Source organism: Meles meles, chromosome 3 (assembly GCF_922984935.1).
Source record: "Meles meles chromosome 3, mMelMel3.1 paternal haplotype, whole genome shotgun sequence".
NCBI lineage: Eukaryota > Metazoa > Chordata > Mammalia > Carnivora > Mustelidae > Meles > Meles meles.
Genome location: NC_060068.1, coordinates 81,928,410 through 81,949,408, shown reverse-complemented (window position 1 = coordinate 81,949,408; position 20,999 = coordinate 81,928,410). Strand labels below are relative to the sequence as shown.

At 36.7% G+C, this 20,999-nt stretch overlaps 1 protein-coding gene across 2 annotated transcripts in view; it reads right to left on the bottom strand.

Annotated features, from left to right (window-relative positions):
• Nucleotides 1-20,999, bottom strand: part of CERT1 (ceramide transporter 1) — a 108,503-nt gene that overhangs the window by 18,301 nt on the left and 69,203 nt on the right. Inside the window, exons 7-11 of one of the 2 annotated variants that reach the window (XM_045999339.1) lie at nucleotides 19,640-19,797; nucleotides 15,136-15,228; nucleotides 5,961-6,047; nucleotides 3,505-3,597; nucleotides 2,914-2,991 (exon numbers count right to left, since the gene is read on the bottom strand). In XM_045999339.1, coding sequence (XP_045855295.1) covers nucleotides 2,914-2,991; nucleotides 3,505-3,597; nucleotides 5,961-6,047; nucleotides 15,136-15,228; nucleotides 19,640-19,797 — 509 coding nt within the window. The remainder of the gene's footprint in view (nucleotides 1-2,913; nucleotides 2,992-3,504; nucleotides 3,598-5,960; nucleotides 6,048-15,135; nucleotides 15,229-19,639; nucleotides 19,798-20,999) is intronic. The other variant, XM_045999338.1, reaches the window with a different exon arrangement.

Below are 20,999 nucleotides of genomic sequence, written 5' to 3'. Positions count from 1 at the left end.
CACATTTTATATAAGCAAATAAAACTGAGTATTTTGGGCGCTTGGGTGGCTCAGTGGGTTAAAGCCTCTGCCTTCGGCTCAGATCATGATCCCAGTGTCCTGGGATAGGGCCCCACATTGGGCTCTCTGCTTAGCTCAAATTTTTAATGAACAGTTTGGCATTAAGAATAAAAAAGACCTCAGAAGTGTGTATGGCTTCTGTCTTAACAATTCCACATCTAGGAATGTATTCTAAGGAAATAACTGGTTAAGTGTACAAAGATACATACATATATTACACACAAACACACACACCACACATATGGATGGTATATATATCAGTATGTTCCTGCAGCACTATTTATAATATTTATTTATAATGGAGATAAACTGAAAATAAACTAAATATTCCATATTAGGTAAGTAGTTAAGTCCTGTACGTATATCCATATTAACAGACAAAGAGATGAAGACCCATGTATACCAATGGGAAAATGGGCTTCATTATTAAAAAAAAAAAAAGGAAAGAAAGAAAGAAAAAGCTGGTTACAAAATAGTATATATGAAACTGCCTACTTTGGTAGAAAAAGACAATTACTAAAGTGTGTGTGTTTATCAGTATGTGGCTGATTTTATTTACTCCACCTTCTAGTTCTGCTAAATTAGAATGTATTATTTACAATAAACACAGGAAGGGTTAAATACATAATTACCACAATAGTGAAGTGTCACTATGGACATAAAGGGGGAAAAGATATTAACTGCTAGAGCCCAAGTCTGCTAATGACAACAAACGTTTTAGCAAAAACAATAAATAAAGAACTCAATGCCATTTTTTATATGCCTCTTTTGCCATATAAAACAGTACAATAATTAATGGCTAAAAACAGAATCTGAATTATGAGCATCACATATTAGAAAAAAATCTCACCAGAATTATCTTTCTCAATTTACATACCTGAGTTACACAAAATATTAAAAAGTATGCTACAATTTGGCAAAATCTTGTAAAAATCTGGGCACCTGTATAGACACACATCTATATTTGAAGAATTACAGCTCTTTTAAAGCTCTATAGCTTGGGTCCAAGGTTTGCATTCTGAACCCGTATTTCTTAGGCATTTATTGTGGCTTATACTCTTTTACTGCTCTCATTACATTTCATTTATAGCCTGTGTATTCCTATAATTTGAGGGAAAATGGTCACCAGTACTCATGGGCTTTATTCTGTTACTTTATTATTTTAATGCAAGGTGGAGTATAGCAGAATAAACTAAAGTATCCCAGTATTAATCTAGTTTTGTCACTGATTTGTTGCAAATATGCGATGATTTTAAAAAGCTTGCATAAATGAACAAAATTAAGAAATACTGGAATAAGTTTGGTTCTGGGTGATTTCTGATGCAGAACTGATACATCTCTTTCTCAAAAAAGTTCAAAGAGAAAAAAAGCAGCAAAAGTAAAAAAAAAAAAAATACATTTTGGGCCTTAACCTTAACTTTCATCCTTACTGCATACTTAAAAAACAACTGTAAATTTTATTCATTTTTATTCATATGTAAACTAAGAAATCTGTTCTAAATTATGACTTTAAAAAACATTTACTGGAATACAGTTGACCCTTAAACAACACGAGTTTGAACTGTGCAGGTCCACCTGCACATGGATTTGTTCCAATAAATATGGAGCAGTACTGTAAAGGTATTTTCTCTTCTTTATAATTTTCTTAATAACATTTTCTTTTCTCTAAGTTACCTTACTGTAAGAATATAGTATATGATACATATAACATATAAAATATATTTTAATCAACTGTTTATATTATTGTAAGCTAGTATTAAGTATTACTGGTTAAATTTGGGGGGAATCAAAGTTTTATGTGGATTTTTGACTGGGAGGGTTGGTGCCCCAACCCCTGCATTATTCAACTGTACTCTGATAGAGAAAAAATAGTGTAGAAAATTGATTGTTCAAAGAAATTGTTATTATTATAAAAACAGCTAATAAACAGCTATATAATAGCTAATAAAAGCTCACTTATCTAGCATTTACAACATGCCAGGCTCTAGTCAGATCACAGTCCTAGCTAAGTCACAGAAGTGAAGCACAGAAGAGGTAGAAACGTTGTCCAAGATCATGCAACTAAGCAGGATTTAAACTCAGTCATTCTGACTAGAGAACTCAGCTTCTTATCGTAAGGGAACATGATGTAATGCAATAAAATACAATCACCATAAAGATACAAAGCTGAATGGCAAAGATAAAAGCATTGAAAAATTTTAAAAACTAATGCTGATACTAAAAAACATTCCTTCGTAATAATTTGCCTTTATTATGAGGACAGAGACTGCTAGCATCTAGCTTCCTGTCTTAAATTCCTAAATACGTAATGATGCATCTGAACAGGAATATTAATTTATAATATCCAAGGGTAATTTGCCTAACAAAAATCAGTTAAATGGAACTTAGTATAACAAGAGTAATGAGACAAATATTTAAAAAGATACTTCCTTGTTGAATCACGAGATACTGTAAATTACAAGTGGGGCTGCTAAAACATGCTTTTATGCTGTAATCTAACATATCCTGTAAACCATGTTCATCAAAGTTGCTGAATCCTGTCTGAAGAAAGAGATACTACATGATATTTAAAAACCAGGTATCTTCTACTTGTTGCAATTCAATTTGAAATCTTTCAGGAGTACCTCCTATATGGCAAAATTCCAAGCTATTCACAGCAGACTATACAAAGGGCACATGCAAGCCTGACAGAGGAACTATTTAGTAGATACGGCCTTTTTAATGCTTATTGTTACTATTTAAAAATTCAAAACCAAAACCAGTGGCCTAACCAAAAGATACCCAGGAATTGGGAAAGCAGGCTGAAATATAGCACAGACAGACTCAAGTCCACTCTATACAGTCATACAGTACCTGGGAGCTGAATCTGTGAACATCGTCAGAGGCACTGACTAGATCAATGGAAGACATGGAGGAAGAGCGACTATAGGGCTACCAGAGACAGACAAAGAAAAAACCAAGTAATCAGAACAAAGGCACAACAGAGCATTCAGTACCAACTTCCAAACACAAGATAAAGAAAGAAAGAACAAAGCACTATATGAAACAAGCTCAGCAGCAAGTGCTGACTTCATGCACCTATTATGGTTTATGCTCCAAAATCTTTCTAAAAGGAATGCAGTACTTCCAATAATACAAAATAATATCACTTAACCCCAAAGAAAAAAGTGATTTAACATTAACTGGCTCCACTTCTGGTTAACTATTTTGAACTAGCAATTCCCTATCCGCCCATCCCCCCTTTCCCATTAAACAAAAAAAGAAAGAACGTTATATTCAGAAGAAGATTTCTAACTGCTTTGGAGGATGTATATGGAAGAAAATATACAATACCCAAAAAATCTCATTCCTAAATTCAAGAAAAGGGATAACTTTTACAACAAGATAGTTCCATCAACAATGAAGAACAATATATATTTTCAGTAATCTCTGACATTACCTTACCTTTTGGACAAACCTATGAGTCCCCACAGAAGAAAAGGCATCTCCAGATGGCATGGATGTAGGCCAGTGTAATCTGACCTTTTCACTCTGTGACTAAGAAAACATACAATGTTAGGTGGGAAGATTTTAAAGTGTACTTTGCAGCTTAAGGATGGATAATATAATCTGAAACTACCAACATTTAATTACTGAACACTTTAGTACTTATAAATATTTGAATTACAAAAATACTCTGAAGGTGTAAGCCTTGCCATGACCTCTAATTCAGTCTCTTCTTTTAGACTCCATAGATACCACCTTTGTTTAGGGACTGGCTCTCTGATTTTGCCAGACTCTCTGATACCAGTATGGCATTATTTACCACAAATCTTCACTAACACTACTGTTGAAGTAATTTCTTATACCCAAACTCTGTCCAAATTATTCTAATCATTCCACTTCAGCAGGGTTGTGCAGGGTCCTACCATTTGAACCACTGTCACTGTTTGCTTCAGTTGTGTTACAAAGAACACAGCACTGATAGCTTTAGCTCCTTTCCATGAAGATATCTGGCCTTCAACCCACTGTGTCGCTCCTCTTCAGTGGCCACTTAACCTCTGTTCTCCTCCTGAACCAGTTTCTTCTCACTTATCCAATATCTACTAAATAGAAAGTACCAGAAGTTGCACTGTTTTGTTTGTGTGCTCATCTTCTAACTATGCAGAAGACAAGCAGTCATTTCTATTCAACACTATCTGAACAGAACTGCTAAGATCTCATTCTCACTCACCACTTCACTGAAAATTTCTTTGCTTTTTGTTGGTAAAAAATGTAGACCAATATAAACTCAAAATGTGTCTCTGAAGAATACCTAAGTAGTGCCTGTGCTGTTGGGAGTCCTGTGCAAAATCTATTGCATATGAGGGAAATTATCTGAATCTGTGGAGCTAAATTCATGGATTACTGACACTATTCTAGAGTATTACCACACTGTAATTACCCTTGAAATATCAACATGCCCATCAGGCAAGGAAGGTCATGGTCTGTTTAACGATCCACTTTGCAGAATATCTACCATAGCGTCAGGAACAGACTGAAATCAAAGAGCCCCATGAATATTATTCTCCAAAGTTTACAAAAGTTTTCATTGATCCTCTTAAACTCCAACTCAACCACCATATTTGGTAGAGTAGCACTGTACAGCCAGAAAGGATGATCTGAACCATCTTGTGTTAACTCCTTGTTTTACATTTTAGAAAACCAAGGCCCAGAGAATTTAAGCAGTAAGTTTACAGCTACATCATTATTCATCATTAGTCTAAGACTAAGATTGAAGTTGTATTGACCTACTCTCACCAAAATACCACAACTTAGATTAAAACAAAACAAAACAAAACAAAAACCACCAACGTGAAGCAGAAGAAAAACAAAACAAAACAAAACATTTAACAAGCCAAACACAAAGATACTCCTTCAGGTAATACCTTAGGGATCTAGAAATGGAGCTCGTTTAGGAACTGAAAGCTTCCATTCTTATTGAACACCTCATACCATCTTTTGGGGGGCACTAAAAAGGGACTAATAAACTTTATAAATTAATGTAACAAAAACTTTTTATCACTGATTTAGAAAAAAATAATGAAAGAAAAACACAAAAAGCAAAAGTCACTATTGGAGGTGATTTACCCTCAGGGAGACAGACCAGTGAATGGGCATAATCGCCATGAATACCTTAGCAATGACAGGAATGAAAAAGCTAACTTTTTTATGCAAGTTCACTTGTAGTATAACTGATACACTTACAAATTTATTTGCAAGATGCTTAAAGCCCTGGTAAGAGTAACTAAAATTCTTCACCCTTAAGTACCATCTAGTGGTAATATATGATAACTGCATTGTTGCAGAATTAAAAGGAGGCAAAGGATCAAATTAATCCTGACACGAGAGTTGAAGGATTTAAGAAATCTTTTCCTTCAATGTCCACAGAAATACCTGGGTATAACTGTTGTGAATTGATAATGATAAAATACTGAGCAAAGTTAAAGGTGAGGAAGATATCGAAGATGAATGTAGTGAAAGCAATAAAGGAGACAAATTCTTGGTCATCTTCCTTGTGAATTCATATGGTTGGTACCTGTGAGAAATCCATAGACTGTTTCACTCAGATTAAATATATGCTTGTTCTTAATAGAGTTGGATACTTCAAAGGGAATAGGCAGAATATTTCCAGTTAGTTTCATGCTAATTATGCATGATTCCCTTAAGCAGTCAGTGGTCTCCTTTCTATTGCTTAAACATTCATCAATGAAGGAACTGACATGCAAAGATTCTTCTACATTTGTGACTCAGTGTAGATACAATTCATTTTCTAGGTTTACAGTTCATTTCTATTAGGTTCACAGTTTTCAAATTCCATATATACAAAATAACATACATCAAGGAATGCCTAGTGTTAGAATTTTTAATAAAAGATATACCTGTTCCTCTATTTTATCTTGTCTGTCAAGAGCAGCTTCAACAGCATCAAAGAACTCTTCTTCATTAATCAGACTATTTGGACCTTCCTATTCAAACACATGGAAGAAAAAAAAATCACTTAATCAAAGAAAACAAAAAAAATTTCCCTTGTTAAAAAGCAACTTAAAAAAAAAAAAAACCCAACAACCCTTTTATCTCATTGTGCTTACCAAGCAAAATAGCTATTCAGGGCTAAATTGACTGGTCTTTATCCTACTTGCCCCCTCAGCAGCATTTCTTATGTAAATGACTCTCTTTGAAGAGTTCTCTCCCCTCCCTTGGAGTCCTAATTTCCCAGTTCTTCTCTATCCAAGCCTGTTCTTTGGACTAGCTTAAATTAAGTGTACGTGTTCCTCAGGGTTCCACACTTGCTCTCCCACAGCACTTAATCATTTCTAAGGATGTGGTCATCATGAGATGATTCCCAAATTCACAGCCTATCCATCTCTCTCCTAAGTGTTAGACCTTTGCATCCAATAATACTTAAGACCTCTTCAGGTTAATGCTGCAGTTCACATGCAACATGTCTAAAACCTGTTTCTTCCCCTGCTTCTACATCAATCTAACGCAGAATGCAGGGCCTGTCCTGGATTCCTCCCACCTCCCTCGTTCAATCACCACATCCTTTAATCTTACTTTCTAAATAGCTAGGTTTACCCATGTCCATTCCTACTGCTCTATCTTAATTTTAATTTCTCACGTGCAAGACTGAAAAAAGTCTGGGAAGCCCCCAGTTCACAACTGTCAACTTCAATCCACTCTCCTCACTGCAGGGAGCAAGAATGATTTTTCCAAACCGTAAATATGAGAACTTCACTTGCTTAAAATCCATTCCCTGAGCGTCCGCAAGGATTCTTATATATCTTGCTAGCCAGTCTCACCACTCCCTACTCTCAATCAGCTCTACCCTCCAAAGATAAGGTCTTTCAGTTCCCCTGAGGCAAAATGTGTGGGGTTTTTGTTTTTGTTTTTTGTTTTTTTTTGTTTTTTTGCTTCTGGCTTCCAAATGTTTTCCTTGTTCTCAGCCCCTACAAGCACTCTATCTACTCACCTGGTTAATAGCTACTCAGTCTACTCATTCTTACAGCTTTACCTAAAATGTCCTTTTCTCTAGGAGGCCATCATCCCTGATCCAAAAACCTCTCAGTGCTAACAGTGCTTCATAACTGCCTGTAACTAGCCCTTTTTCCCATTACATAGGCAGGGCCCTTAGGCAGGATCCTGTATATCCCCATGCCTAGTACAGTGTCTTACATTTACAATAAATCTTAAGTAATGAATTTAAGATTAAAAATTGCCAAAGCTACAGATGACAGAGAGAGTTAACTTTTGTTCAATAATTAGAACATCATAAATGTTTGATAAGACCCAAAATAAGGTCATAATCTGAATGAGTGTCTAAAAACCATGCAACCATAGCACTCACACAAGAAAATACAGATGGCTCAAAATATCAAAAGGAAGGAGGGGCAAAAAAGCATAAAAACAGAAGCCCTAAAGGCCCTAAAGGGCATTTAACTTGATACCACTGGGGATCAGTGAGAAAAAACTGAGGTACCCTTAACCATTTTCTTCATTAAAGGAGAAAGAGGGAAGTACATCTCAGATGGATGGAAAACAATCATGTATTCAACAAATGCCACTAAAATAAAATACAGATTCTTACATTATACCATAATTTTAAAAAACCCATACGCACTGTTATAATATATTTAGAAGAGACCATTAAAAAATTAAAAACCCAGTAAATACAATTATTTAAAGTAGGGAATGCTTTTTTAAGCATGATACCAAATGTAGAAATCAGTACATCAAAAAACTGAGGGGTTAATTAAAGTATAAAACTTTTAGGGACACCTGGGTGGCTCAGTGGGTTAAAGCCTCTGGCCTCAGCTCAGGTCATGATCCCAGGGTCCTGGGATCCAGCCCCACACTGAGCTCTCTGCTCAGCAGGGAGCCTGCTCCCCCCCACCCCCCCACCCCCGCTTGCCTCTCTGCCTACTGTGATCTCTATCAAATAAACAAATAAAATCTTAAAAAAAAAACATAAAACTTTTATATGATAAAACCAACAATCAAAAGTTTAAAAAACTAAAAAAGGAAAAAAACCCTGAAAAATGAAAAGCTAATCTTCCACATCTTCTAAATCAATAGGAGAAAAAAAACCCCAAAACTGAATAAAAATATTAAGGGACATGGATAAGTGAGTCACTGAAGAAGAAATACAAATGACCAGTAGACTTTTTTTTTTTTTTTTTTAAAGAGAGTCTATCTAAATCATATCAATAAATAAACAATTTAAAAAATCTGAAACTAGGGGCACCTGGGTGGCTTAGTCATTAAGCGTCTGCCTTTGACTCAGGTTGTGATCCCAGGGTCCTAGATCCAGCCCTGCACTGGGCTCCCTGCTCTAAGGGAAGCCTGTTCTCCCTTCCTCCCGCTCCCCCTGCTTGTGTTACCTCTGTTGCCGTGTCTCTGTCAAAAAAATTAAATCTTAAAAAAATATATATCTGAAACTAGTTAACAAATGTAGTTATTAGCACAACGTACCTCTGATGATGGAACAGAAGGCAAGCTGCAGAGCATAAACTGAGGCCCTGTAACTTCCCCTCACTCCTGGGTGGGATTTGTGTGCCATTCTTCCAGGAATTTTCCAACTATCTTAATGTTAATGATTCGCTAGAGGGAAAAATAACCTTAACTTGACAATGGCAAGGCCTCCAGTATCCCTTGAATCTTTCTTGACATATGAAAATCCTTTTGAAACCACTGCTTTTCCTAACCTCCCCCAACACCACAGTATATAATCAGCCACCCCTCACAACTCGGGGGCAACAAAGTTTTTTCTCTTTTGTCTGTTCAGAAAACCAGTTTATTTATCAGGCCTTTTAAAAAAAAAATATTTATTTATTTATTTATTTATTTATTTGACAGAGATCAGAAGTAGGCAGAAAGGCAGGCAGAGAGAGAGGAGGAAGCAGGCTCCATGCTGAGCAGAGAGCCCGATGTGGTGCTCGATCCCAAGACCCTGGGATCATGACCTGAGCCTAAGGCAGACGCTTTAACCCACTGAGCCACCCAGGCACCCCTATCAGGTCTTTAACATCCTTAATCCTATTTAGGTATGTGCCTTAAAACTTTCTAAGGTTTTAACAAACTTCTGCAAGACTTAAATCATGAACAAAGTTTCACTGCTTGTTTGGTAGGTTACCTTCTGGTAAAAGGTCATCATTACTCTATTTGAATTATTTAAGTGTTATGTGTCAGAGAAATAACCGGATTTCATTGCCAGCTATATTGTAAACTCTCATTAGATGTTTAACCATGTCCATTTTTTAGTCTTGTCATTTACAGTTATTCTCTTGCAAAATATTTCATCTTCAAGTAGAACTAAGGCTACATTCAAACTAAACAAGAATAACATGGGATGAATCAACTAAACATTATAGTGTTGTGACTCTCCTTTGAAACACTGCTGGTTCTCTAATGTCTGCTCTTCCAGACTAAGGAAACTTTCTCTTAAGACATCAGTGATATATACAAATAATGATAAAGCAAATTAAAGTATTTAATTTTTCTCTCTACATGAACCCTCTCATTCAAAAGGTCTAAGTATCTGTTCTTCCATGGCAATCAATCATTTGCATAAGTGCAATACGAATCTTCTCCTCGTAACAGGACACAACTGGAAATGTTTGATATTTTACCAAGGCTTTGACTGGAATGTCATATGCATGAGAGACATGCATAGACTCAGATATGACCAAATAGCTTTAAGAACTTAAGGCTGAATAAACCTAGAGCTATAAAGCCCCTTGGAAACGTTGGCCTAGTACCTTGCTTACAGAGTTTCCACCAGCCTCACCAGCTGAGTAACAAATGTCACTTCCCGGCAGGTGCAGGAGCCTCAGGATACTTTGGGTACCTCGTGAAGAGGAATTCACTCAAATGTATAGGTATTGCAAGCAATGTCTGATGGCAAGTACCTGGCTGGGCTTCTGGACTGGGGAGGCTACTAAAAGTTCAACCTAGAGATTCCTTATAAAAGTTCCAGCAAAGGGGCGTGCCTGGGTGACTCAGTGGGTTGGGCCCCTGCCTTCAGCTCAGGTCATGGTCCCAGGGTCCTGGGATCAAGCCCCATATCAGGCTCTCCGCTCAGCAGGGAGCCTGCTTATCCCTCTGTCTGTCTGCCTCTTTGTCTTCTTGTGATCTCTGTCAAATAAATAAAATCTTTAAAATAATAATAAAAAAAAAATCCCAGCAAAGCAGCTTCTAAAAGATCTATATGATCACTCACTGTTCTTGCTGAGCTTATGCAAATAATTAGGCCAAGTTTGTCAAAACTGGATTTGTTTTGCAAACGAATTAGTCTTGATTTGGCTACCTCAGGAAATGAGGGTTATTTTTAGAGAGAAAAAAGTATATTTCAATAAGGTACCATTAGTTTTGATTGTCCTTAGATGTTGTTTGCTTAACCTAGACAACTGAGATAAACAGAAATAGCTTCTCTGTTTCTATACAATAGCTCATGTATAGATAATCTTATTGCTTATTATTCTGTGGGGATAATAACAGGACCCCATGGGCATATAATTATTTAGGGTCAATTCCAAAACAATTATATAACTCAACCGGCACCTTGACCAGTCCTGTATGGCTGGGATGACAAAATCCTTCCCTAAAAGCAAGAGAACACCCCACTCCACAGGTTAACTATGGATGGCCTCACTTTCTTTATGATTGGATGCCCTTATCTCTTGACAAGTCTTCTCTCATTTGCCAATGATTCCCTGTAATTAGGATATTAATGCTTTACCTCAAACAGAGGTATTGACAGTATTATCCCTTAGTCATATTTATCCTTGAAGCTACCCCTATTGAGGTACAATTGCAAACAAAGGCTTTAGCCAAGCATACAATAGTCCTTTTGCTAGGAACCTTAAAGCTCACTTCAGGACAATCTCTGACTGTAATGACCTCATATCAGGTCCAGAGTGTCTTAGAGACCAAAACCCACCAATGGATATATAGGAAGCTGACTTATTAAACACCAGGCAAGGCTTATAGATATGCCTGAAATATCTTTAAAACCTGTCAAACTTTAAACCCAGCTACTTTTCTTATGCCTGGACCTGACCATTGTATTTCTATAGTATAGAACATAACTGTTCAGAGGTTATTGATCTTGTTTAGTCTAGTCTACCAGACTTAAGATGCCCCTATTAAAAATGCAGATGACAGTTGGTTTACCAACGGCAGCAGCTTCATGGAAAAGAGGGGTAAGAAAAGCTGGGTTTGCTATTGTCAGTCTTAACTTGGGCTGCTGATGCAAAAGTCCTGTCAGCAAATACATCTTCCCAATATGCTTTGCAACTGGCAGAAGTCTTAAAAATTAATATTTATAGTGACTCCAGATATAGTGACTTCCTAGTCCTATATGCCATAAGGAGCAATTTAAAGAAAAGGGGATTACCGTCAAGCTGTAACGCTCCAATCAAATATGGGACTGAAATTACTACACAAATTCAAAGGATGACCCTCCAAAACCGAGTAGCCCTTGAAATCCGGTCTGCACTTTAAGGAGGCCAAGTATATAACTGGCTCCTGGCGGGGCCCCAATGGCTATGCGACTCTAACTTGTCCATAGGCTCCCCCAGGCTTGATAGGTCATTGTACTCTGGGTTTTGCCTGGGGGCACAAACACATTATTAAAACAATTACCAACCCAACTAACCTTCCAAATTTAAAACAATGGTGGCATCTGGGTGGCTCAGTGGGTTGAAGCCTCTGCTTTCTGCTCAGGTCCTGATCTCGGGATCCTGGGATCCAGCCCTGCATTGGGCTCTCTGCTCAGTGGGAGCCTGCTTCCCCCTCTCTCTCTGCCTGCCTCTCTGCCTACTTGTGATCTCTGTCTGTCAAATAAATAAATAAAATCTTTAAATATATATATATATAAAAGTGGTGGACATGTTTTGTATAACACTGGTATGACCATCTAGCATCCATCTTTGTTCCCTCTTTGAGACTGGAGGTTATGTGGCACATGGCAACTCTTAAGCACATGGTCAAAGACTTAAATGACACTCAAAATAGCAAAGACTTAAATGATACTCAAAATAGCATTTCTCTATTAAATACTAAAGTAATACAAATGCATGAAGCAGTTCTACAAAACTTGTGCTATCATAAAAACAGAGCTGTGTATATATTCTAGATTACCACAAAAATATTTCTGGGTTTGTAACTGATATGAATTCTCAAATAGGCACTTTCTTTTTCTTTTTTTTTTTTTTAATTTAATTTTTATTAATTTGACAGACAGAGATCACAAGTAGGCAGAGAGGCAGGCAGAGAGAGAGAGAGAGGAGGAAGCAGGCTCCCCGCCGAGCAGAGAGCCCAATGCAGGGCTCAATCCCAGGACCCTGGGATCATGACCTGAGCCGAAGGCAGAGGCTTAACCCACTGAGCCACCCAGGCACCCCTCAAATAGGCACTTTAAATGATCTCTTTCCTTTAGTGATTGCTTAAAACTCCTAAACTGGAGGAAAACTATCAAAGGTCTTTTATTCAGACCAGTATAACCTTATTTTGACACTTCTGTCAGGGTGTTTTCCTTCCTAGTGTCGAGACTCCTTCACTGCCATAACTTCCAGCTAACAAACCCTTTCTACTCAAGGAGGGTTGTCTATGTTGAGCTCATTGGATTTAGCTGCCTCCCCAAGCAACTCCCCTGTATGTTCTCCAACTGACCAATACTGACTCATATGTAGACACATCTCTATACCCTAGTCAGCAGGAAGACCTTACAGAAGATGAGACCTTCCACCTTCAACAACCTTAAAGATTTAAGAGTCAAAACTTAGGGGGAAATGATGAGGGAACAGAAGGCAAAATGCAAACTAACACCCTGAAACCTCCCCCCACATCCCACTCCTGGGTGGGATATGTGTGCCATTCTTTCGGGAATCTCCCAACTATCTTAATGTTAATGCCTTGCTAAAAGGAAAACAACCTTAACTTGACAATGGCAAGGCCTCCAGTATCCCTTGAATCTTCTTTGACATGAAAATCCTTTTGAAACCACCATTTTTCCTAACCTCCCCCAGCACCATATTATATAATCAGCCACCCCTCACAACCCTGGGGCAGCAGCTCTTTCTGCCCAAGGGTCCTGCCCCTGTGCTTTAAATAAACTACCATTTTGTACCAAAGACATCTCCACAGGCTCCAGACCTCACCCACTGAACTTTGCCTATATTCCAAAATCACATCAACTCCTTTTTCTGTCCTGCTTTCCCCCATGTCCTGCTTTTCTCCACCCTCCTGCCCCCCCAAACCCTTGTGAACACAAGTGAAGACAAACAAGCATACAATTACACTTATATATGGCTGGCAGGAGATAAACTGGTACCAGTCGTTAAACACACAGGCTTTTTGTATTTTCTGTAATCTTCCTACATGAACATCTGGTTTTACTTATATTATGAAAAAAATTAGGTAATTTTTAAAAGCTGACAGTTCATCCTCCAAAATAAACCAAAAATAGCAAAAACAATGTGCTTAGTCTCAGAATTAAAATTGTAATAGCTTATATCCAGGAACCTTGTTTTTAAAAACCTGAAGGTATCTAATTACATGATTTTTACACATTCTAAAAGGAATAATTGACAGCTTAATAATTTTGAAGTATTACAGCTCAAACCTCATCATTATGAATATCCACACCTGGAAATCAATTCCAATATAAAACATACTCAGTCAATAGCAACTCTTTTTTTTTCCCCTTTCTAAAATAAAAACCAGGGCACCTGGGTGGCTCAGTCAGTTAAACGTCTGCCTTTGGCTCAGGTCATGATCCCAGGGTCCTGGGATCCAGTCCCATATCAGACTCCCTGCTCAGTGCGAAGCCTGCTTTTCCCTCTCCCACTCCCACTGTTTGTGTTCCCCCTCTCGCTGTGTCTCTGTCAAATAAATAAAATCTTTAAAAATAAAAACACTAAGAAAATTTTTTTTTTTTTTTAAGATTTAGACATTTATTTGAGAGAGAGTGGGTGCAAAAGAGTAGGGGAGTGATAGAGGGAGAGAATCTTCAAGCAGAATTCCTGCTGAGTACTGACCCCAACCTGGGGCTTTGATCTTGGGATCCATGAGATCCTGACCTGATCTGAAACCAAGAGTTTCATTCACTTAACCAACTGAGCCACCTCTCTTTCCTATTTTTTTAAAAATATAAACTAACCAGAACTATGTTCTTTTTAAGATTTTATTTATTTTGAGAGAGAGAGAGAGAGAGAGAGAGAGCACGCTTGAGTGGGAGGAGGGGTAGAGGTAAAAGGAGACTCCAGGGACCTAGCAGGGACCTAGAAGAGGGGCTGGACCCCAGGACCCTGGGATCATGACTCAAGTCAAAGGCAGATGCCCAACTAACTGAGCCACTGAGGCACCGCTAACCATAACTGTTTTAACACTCTACTTCTATCGTATGATACCCTTTATCACTCCATTTTTAAAATGTACATTTCAGGAATATCAACAATGTCAGAGACTATTAACAAATATATTTCTTATACCTTTTTCCCTCTAAAGAAATACTGTGGAAAAACAGCTTATAAAATAATACTGTGTATATGTACATGGAGAGGGAAAATTTATTAATCACTTAACAAAGAAACAAAAGAGGAAAGAAGTTAGTTTCAGATCTTTTCAAGTGAGAAAGACAAGGTAACAAGGACAGTTCCAGTTCTGCTGTGGATAGGACTTCACAGTATATTATAAAGCGCACACTAAAACGCTTTTGTCTGTATAGTGCTCAGCGTTTTCCTCTATAAGTTGCTTTGCTTTTATTAAAAAAAAAATTAGAAGATAACATTAAAAATTATCTTCTTCCACAGTTAAGATAAAAAGTTGTCCTATAATGCAGACAGGCCTAATAAATGAGTCTGTGAAAAGCCTACACTAATTTCAGGTAGTAAGCCTAACACATATTATGAAATATACATTTAATTCAATACTCAAGAACATACTACATATCTAGAATACTTAAAGGTTGTAAAAGTATTATTTAAAAATTAATCACTTTTGTGACGGATATGGCCTGTATTTTCCTCCTTCTAAAATCAAAATATAACTTCATACCTCATAATCTGGCCCTCCAAAGTGGGATTTTTTCTTCAGTTCTGTCATGGCATTTTTGTATGCTTCCTCTATTCTTCTTCTTTTCTCAGTTTCCTGTTTTGTTTTTTTTTAAAAGAAGCAAGTAAAAAATTATCATTTAGGGAGGAGATTTTCTCTGCATTTCACTGAAATTTTATAATTTGGCCAAACAACAATGACAAAACCCCCCACTTTATTCCTGTGAAAAATGAGCTTGATTCGGTCCAAGAAAACACTTTTTCTCTGGGCTATACATTACACACAAGCTACCATTTAAATCAGCAAGAGCTACCTCATATGTCGGTTATGGATTTAGATGGATTAAGTAACTGCCAAAGTACCTACACTTGAAAAAGGGAAAAAAAGAAAAAAGATAACACCACAGACATGCTTACAAGATAATCATGTGTTTGTATTCCCCGCCCCCCTCAGTAAAAGGTGTATCTGTTTTGTTTTAAAGAAAAGCAATGGATACCAGGAAGAAAATAACTCAATTAACAAGTGAAATCAATGAATGTTAAAATATATTCTAAGAAAGATAAATTTCTGGTACTTTCCCATTGCTGGTTAAAACTATTTCAGGGCTGAAAAAAGAACTTAGATTTCTACTTGAACCTTCTCCTTTAAATCTATAGTTCTAAGCAGTTAGAAGACCCAAGGCCAATACTTAAAAGAAAAAGGTTGCCTCTGGCACCAATCTCAAACTTATTTCTACAACCATGGATTGCACTAGTCAAATCTGATAACTTAAGTCTGAAAAGCTTGTAAGGAACCTAATGCCTTTATTCCCTTAACTCAAATACTTAAGGGCTCAATTAAAGTCCACATGAATTCACACAAAGCTAACTACTTCCAAATAACTATCAGAACTAAAGTTCATGCAAATTAGTGTATTAGTTCATTAGAACCAAAAGGTAATTTCTTCATACTCAAGAGAAAGCGGATCTGTAGACCCACCAGAATGGCTAAAATTTGAAAAACAAAACAAAGAAATACCCACAAAATCCCGACAATACAAAGTGTTGCCAAGAGTGAAGAGCAAATGAATTCTCATCTATTGCTGGCGGAAGTGTAAACTGATATAACCACTTTGGAAAGCTGTTTGCCAATATCCACTGTAGCTAGCATATACCCTAAGAACCAACAATTCTACTGCTAGGTATGTACCTATATCCACTAAACGCTAGGTACAGGAATGCTTACAGCAGCTTTATTCACAATAGCCAAAATATAAAAACTTAAGTGTCTATCAACAGGAAAAAATGACAAACAAATTGAAGGCATACAATGAAATACAATAAAAAAGAATAAACTACCAGTAAATGTAACGACACAAATGAATCTCATAGTTATGTTAAATAACAGCACAATGACCCTGAAAAGTATATATGGCTACAAATGCAGTAAGTTAAGTTTAATGCTGGGGGGCGGGGGGAGTCAAACACAAGAGTGTACATGGTCACATCTTGCGATGGTGTAAGGTAAGGACCAGGGAGGCATGCAAGAACCTTCAGGTGCTATAAAAATTCTTTATATAAGTGGTGGGTACAGGGGTGTATACATGTGCACAAAAAATCAAGTGGTACACTTATAGTTGGGCACCTGACCATATTTATGCTATATCTTAACTTTCAAAACTGAACACAACAAAAAAGTACAGCACAGCAATAATATTCAAAGGATTTAAGGGAAAATGAATAAGCATGTGAAACTCCACACACGCAAGCCTATTAAAGTAAGCAAATATCTTCAAGAATAGATTTTCTCTTGTTAACATTGTTAATAACTAAAATTGTGCAATCTCCTAATTTTTGGTCTTCTGGGACATGACTTAAGTATACTTCTATAATAGAAGGGATCATTATTATGGTAACCAAGAAAAATCATCATCACTAGATATTAATTTTCTATTATTCAGCTGAAGCATAATGGAACTGACATTAGGAATTAATATAAACAATTTTGTTATCAAATAGCTGTTATTATATCACCTATTACCCACTAAATTGTTCTCATTAGATTCAACTCCTTGAAGGACAATTTCCTGTTTATTGCCGTTTACCCATTTCTAGCTTAGAGCTTAGCACATTACAAGCATATAAATATTTTTTGAATGAAACAGAAATTTCACTTAAACCATATTAAATTATCATTGTACTTTCCTTCCCAATTATATAAATTACTTAAAAGACATTTGTTGATAAACCACACTCTCTATTCAAGAACCTTCTATTCCTTATACTCTGTTCCGTATATATACACACATTATATATATGTATGTATATCACACACACACACACATATATATATGTATATATGTATACACACACATATACAAACTCACACTGCATATCAAACATACCCACACTCTCATTTCATATAAAATGTAGCTGGAATCCTATTTCAACTTAGAGAAAAAAATTAGAGTGAATAAGATTTGACATTAGACCTGTAAAAAACCATAAAATGCAGTAGTTTCTCAATTTCAATTAATATTGCCATCATTTGTGGCTGTTCTTTGCTTGCATGCTGCATAGAAAAGCAACAAAATTCTTTTTCCCAGATCCTTTTGTGTTCCTCAATGAAGAAAAAGAATAGATAAGACTGAACACAGTGAAGATAAGCAAAAGTCCACCTCCCTTTCCAATACTGCAAATAAGAAACTTGATTGCTGAAAGGATGGGAAAGCCATGTTTCATTTTTAATGAATATTTTTTAGGTTGTGTGATTAGAATTTATGAATGAAGATTATGATTCCTTAGTGAAGGATAAAAAGATGAGAGACTGAAACCTTAAGAAAAAGGTACCAGAAAGTTCAAAATAAGCTAGTCTGGACATGTTGAACACTTCTCTTGAACTACTGGTCTAAAGGAGTTAAGGGGTTGTCCTGTTTTCTCAACACATAATTTTTTGTGTGTACATGAAATCTTCTAAAAATTCAATTTGATTCACATTGGTAGAGAGTTGAAATCCCTGAAGATATAATAGTTTGACTCTAGAATAATGGAATATCTGTACCTTAAATACACATTTTCACTGCTTGTTTTTAAAGAGTATGTATTACCTGTCAATATAGTTTACTGTCACCTACACTTGAGAATTCTTTTCTTCTACACAGAGGGACTTCCTTATATACACAGTACTAATCAAATCATTTGGCATCCTGCCATATATCAGTGGTAATATTGCTTTACCTAGTTTCCTGCTTAAACTGATAAGACCTTCAAATACTACAAGCAATCTGACTCATTCATAACTGACAAGATTCTGACTAATGTCTGGCCTAGTATTCAGAGCTGAAATAAAAAACAGAATTAAGGGTCGCCTGGGTGGCTCAGTGGGTTGAGCCTCTGCCTTCGGCTCGGGTCATGGACTCAGGGTCCTGGGGTCATGGACTCAGGGTCCTGGGATCGAGCCCCACATTGAGCTCTCTGCTCAGCAGGGAGCGTGCTTCCTCCCCTCTCTCTGCCTCTCTGCCTACTTGTTACCTCTGTCTGTCAAATAAATAAAATCTTAAAAAAAACAAAAAACAAAAAACAAAAAACAGAATTAAATCCTTTCAACTGCTACTTAGCATCTCTGGACCAGTCTCTGGGCCTCTTCCTTCCTTCTATAAAATGATGGCATCAGACCAGAACTAAATCTTCTAAGATAAGTTTTCGTTTTAACATTTTATTATTTTCCTGATGTTGAATTCTAAATAGAAGTTTTCCTACTAAACAAATTTACGGACTCATAGATGACACTAGGAACTAAAGATTCATATTGTAATGTTACTATCAGTGCTGAAATTTTTTTTTTTTTTTAAGATTTTATCTATTTATTTGACAGAAAGAGATCTCAAGTAGGCAGAGAGGCAGGCAGAGAGAGAGAGGAGGAAGCAGGCTCCCCGCTGAGCAGACAGCCCAATGTGGGGCTCGATCCCAGGACCCTGGGATCATGACCTGAGCCGAAGGCAGAGGCTTTAACCCACTGAGCCACCCAGGCGCCCCTCAGTGCTGAAATTTAAACAAAGGTGGAAGCAGGTGAACGTGAGGCAAATGTTCCATGAACAAACATATGTTAAATAACAGCACAATGACCCTGGAAAGCATATATGGCTACAAATGCAGTAAGTTAATGTTTAACTTTATAAATTGGTGTTTCAGTTCATACAACTTAAATGTAGCTTCATATATTTCACAATAAAGCTAGGTAATGTTAAGTGGTTCATCATTTCTATTCCAAGGCATTACTATTACTAACACATAAATTTCTGCATTAAAATCCTATCACAAATTTGTATTGTATAGTAACTGAATACATAACTGGTAAATCTCACTAGGAAAATAAATTTAAGATGCCTACAAAGTTTCAAAGAATTAGTACCTCCTGTTACTTCTATCAATCCCAATAGATTTTTCCCTAAGAAGTTAATTTAAATGTTCAATCTGTTGACTGAAATAAAATCAGACAATTTTTTAAGAGGAAGAAAAACAAGATTTACCTTATCTAGTCTCTTTTGCCAGCTGTCCTCACGTTTTACCATTAGTTCAATACAATGAGAAAGTGTAGCAAGGATTCCTGCAGTAGTTGCTTTAAAAGTTATCGCCTCCCCTTTAAAGTCTATGCCATTGATTCCTCGTGGTGTTACATGTGGAAATACTGGAAAAAAAAAAAAAAAGTTACTCACTGAAAGTCTTTCTAATGACAATTAACTCTTCATCAAAACTTAACACTAGAAGATGTTTAAAACCCAGCAAGTAAGAGCAGACTTTTGGATTATAATTTCCCTCTTGGTGGCCAACACACAAAAATTTCCATTCCACACTCCATAAGCAAATAAGTTTGTGGCAGCATATGTACTTTCATATCTTTTTTTCTGGATTCTGTTTCCTGAAATCTATTTGCTATACTGCACCCAGTGAACAAAGTGGTAGGAGGAATAATACTTTAACAGTAACACCCTGACAGCTTAAAGCGGGACCAAATTACAGCAAGAACTACTTTACATTTTGAAAGACCTAAAATTTAAAAAAATACCTAACAATAAATGGTAGAATTGAAAAAAGTAATGTAAAACTTTTAAATAAACATCCACATTTTGGTCACACATTGGTCTGAGACCAGTGCACACTTTAAATGGCTCTTATGTTTATGTTTTATAATTTTCACTTGATCTTAGCCAAAAGGCCGAGAAGCGATTATGTTTTATAATTTTAACTCAGAGTTCACCTTTGAATTAATGAAAAGTCTTAGAACTCACAAGATGCAAGCAAGAGAGCATAGTATCTTATACTCTTAACTAATAAGAAACCATTCCAATTGAACACTTCTAAGTGAAATGATACTCTCAACTTTAAAAATTCATATGTAGATATGATAGCGAAGGTACAATTCACAAAAGAACAAACTGATAAAGTGAACCTCACCAAAATTTAAAATTTCTGCTCCTAAGAGTATTAAAAGAATGAAAGTTATATAGAATGAGTAAATCTTCAGGTCTAATGTAGGGCACGATGACTACACTCAATAATACTGTGCTGATCCTCTACACCTGAAGCAAACGACACGGCTCAGTGGATTGAGCCGCTGCCTTCGGCTCGGGTCATGATCTCGGGGTCCTGGGATCGAGCCCCGCATCGGGCTCTCTGCTCAGCAGGGAGCCTGCTTCCCTTCCTCTCTCTCTGTCTGCCTCTCTGTCTACTCATGATCTCTCTCTGTCAAGTAAATAAAAAAAAAAAAAAAATCTTAAAAAAACAAACAAACCCAGCACCAGGTGGGGTGGGGGTGGGGAAACTGTGCAGAATACTAGAAATTTATTGAGACAGATTTCAGGTGCTCTCATTACAAAAATGGCAACTATG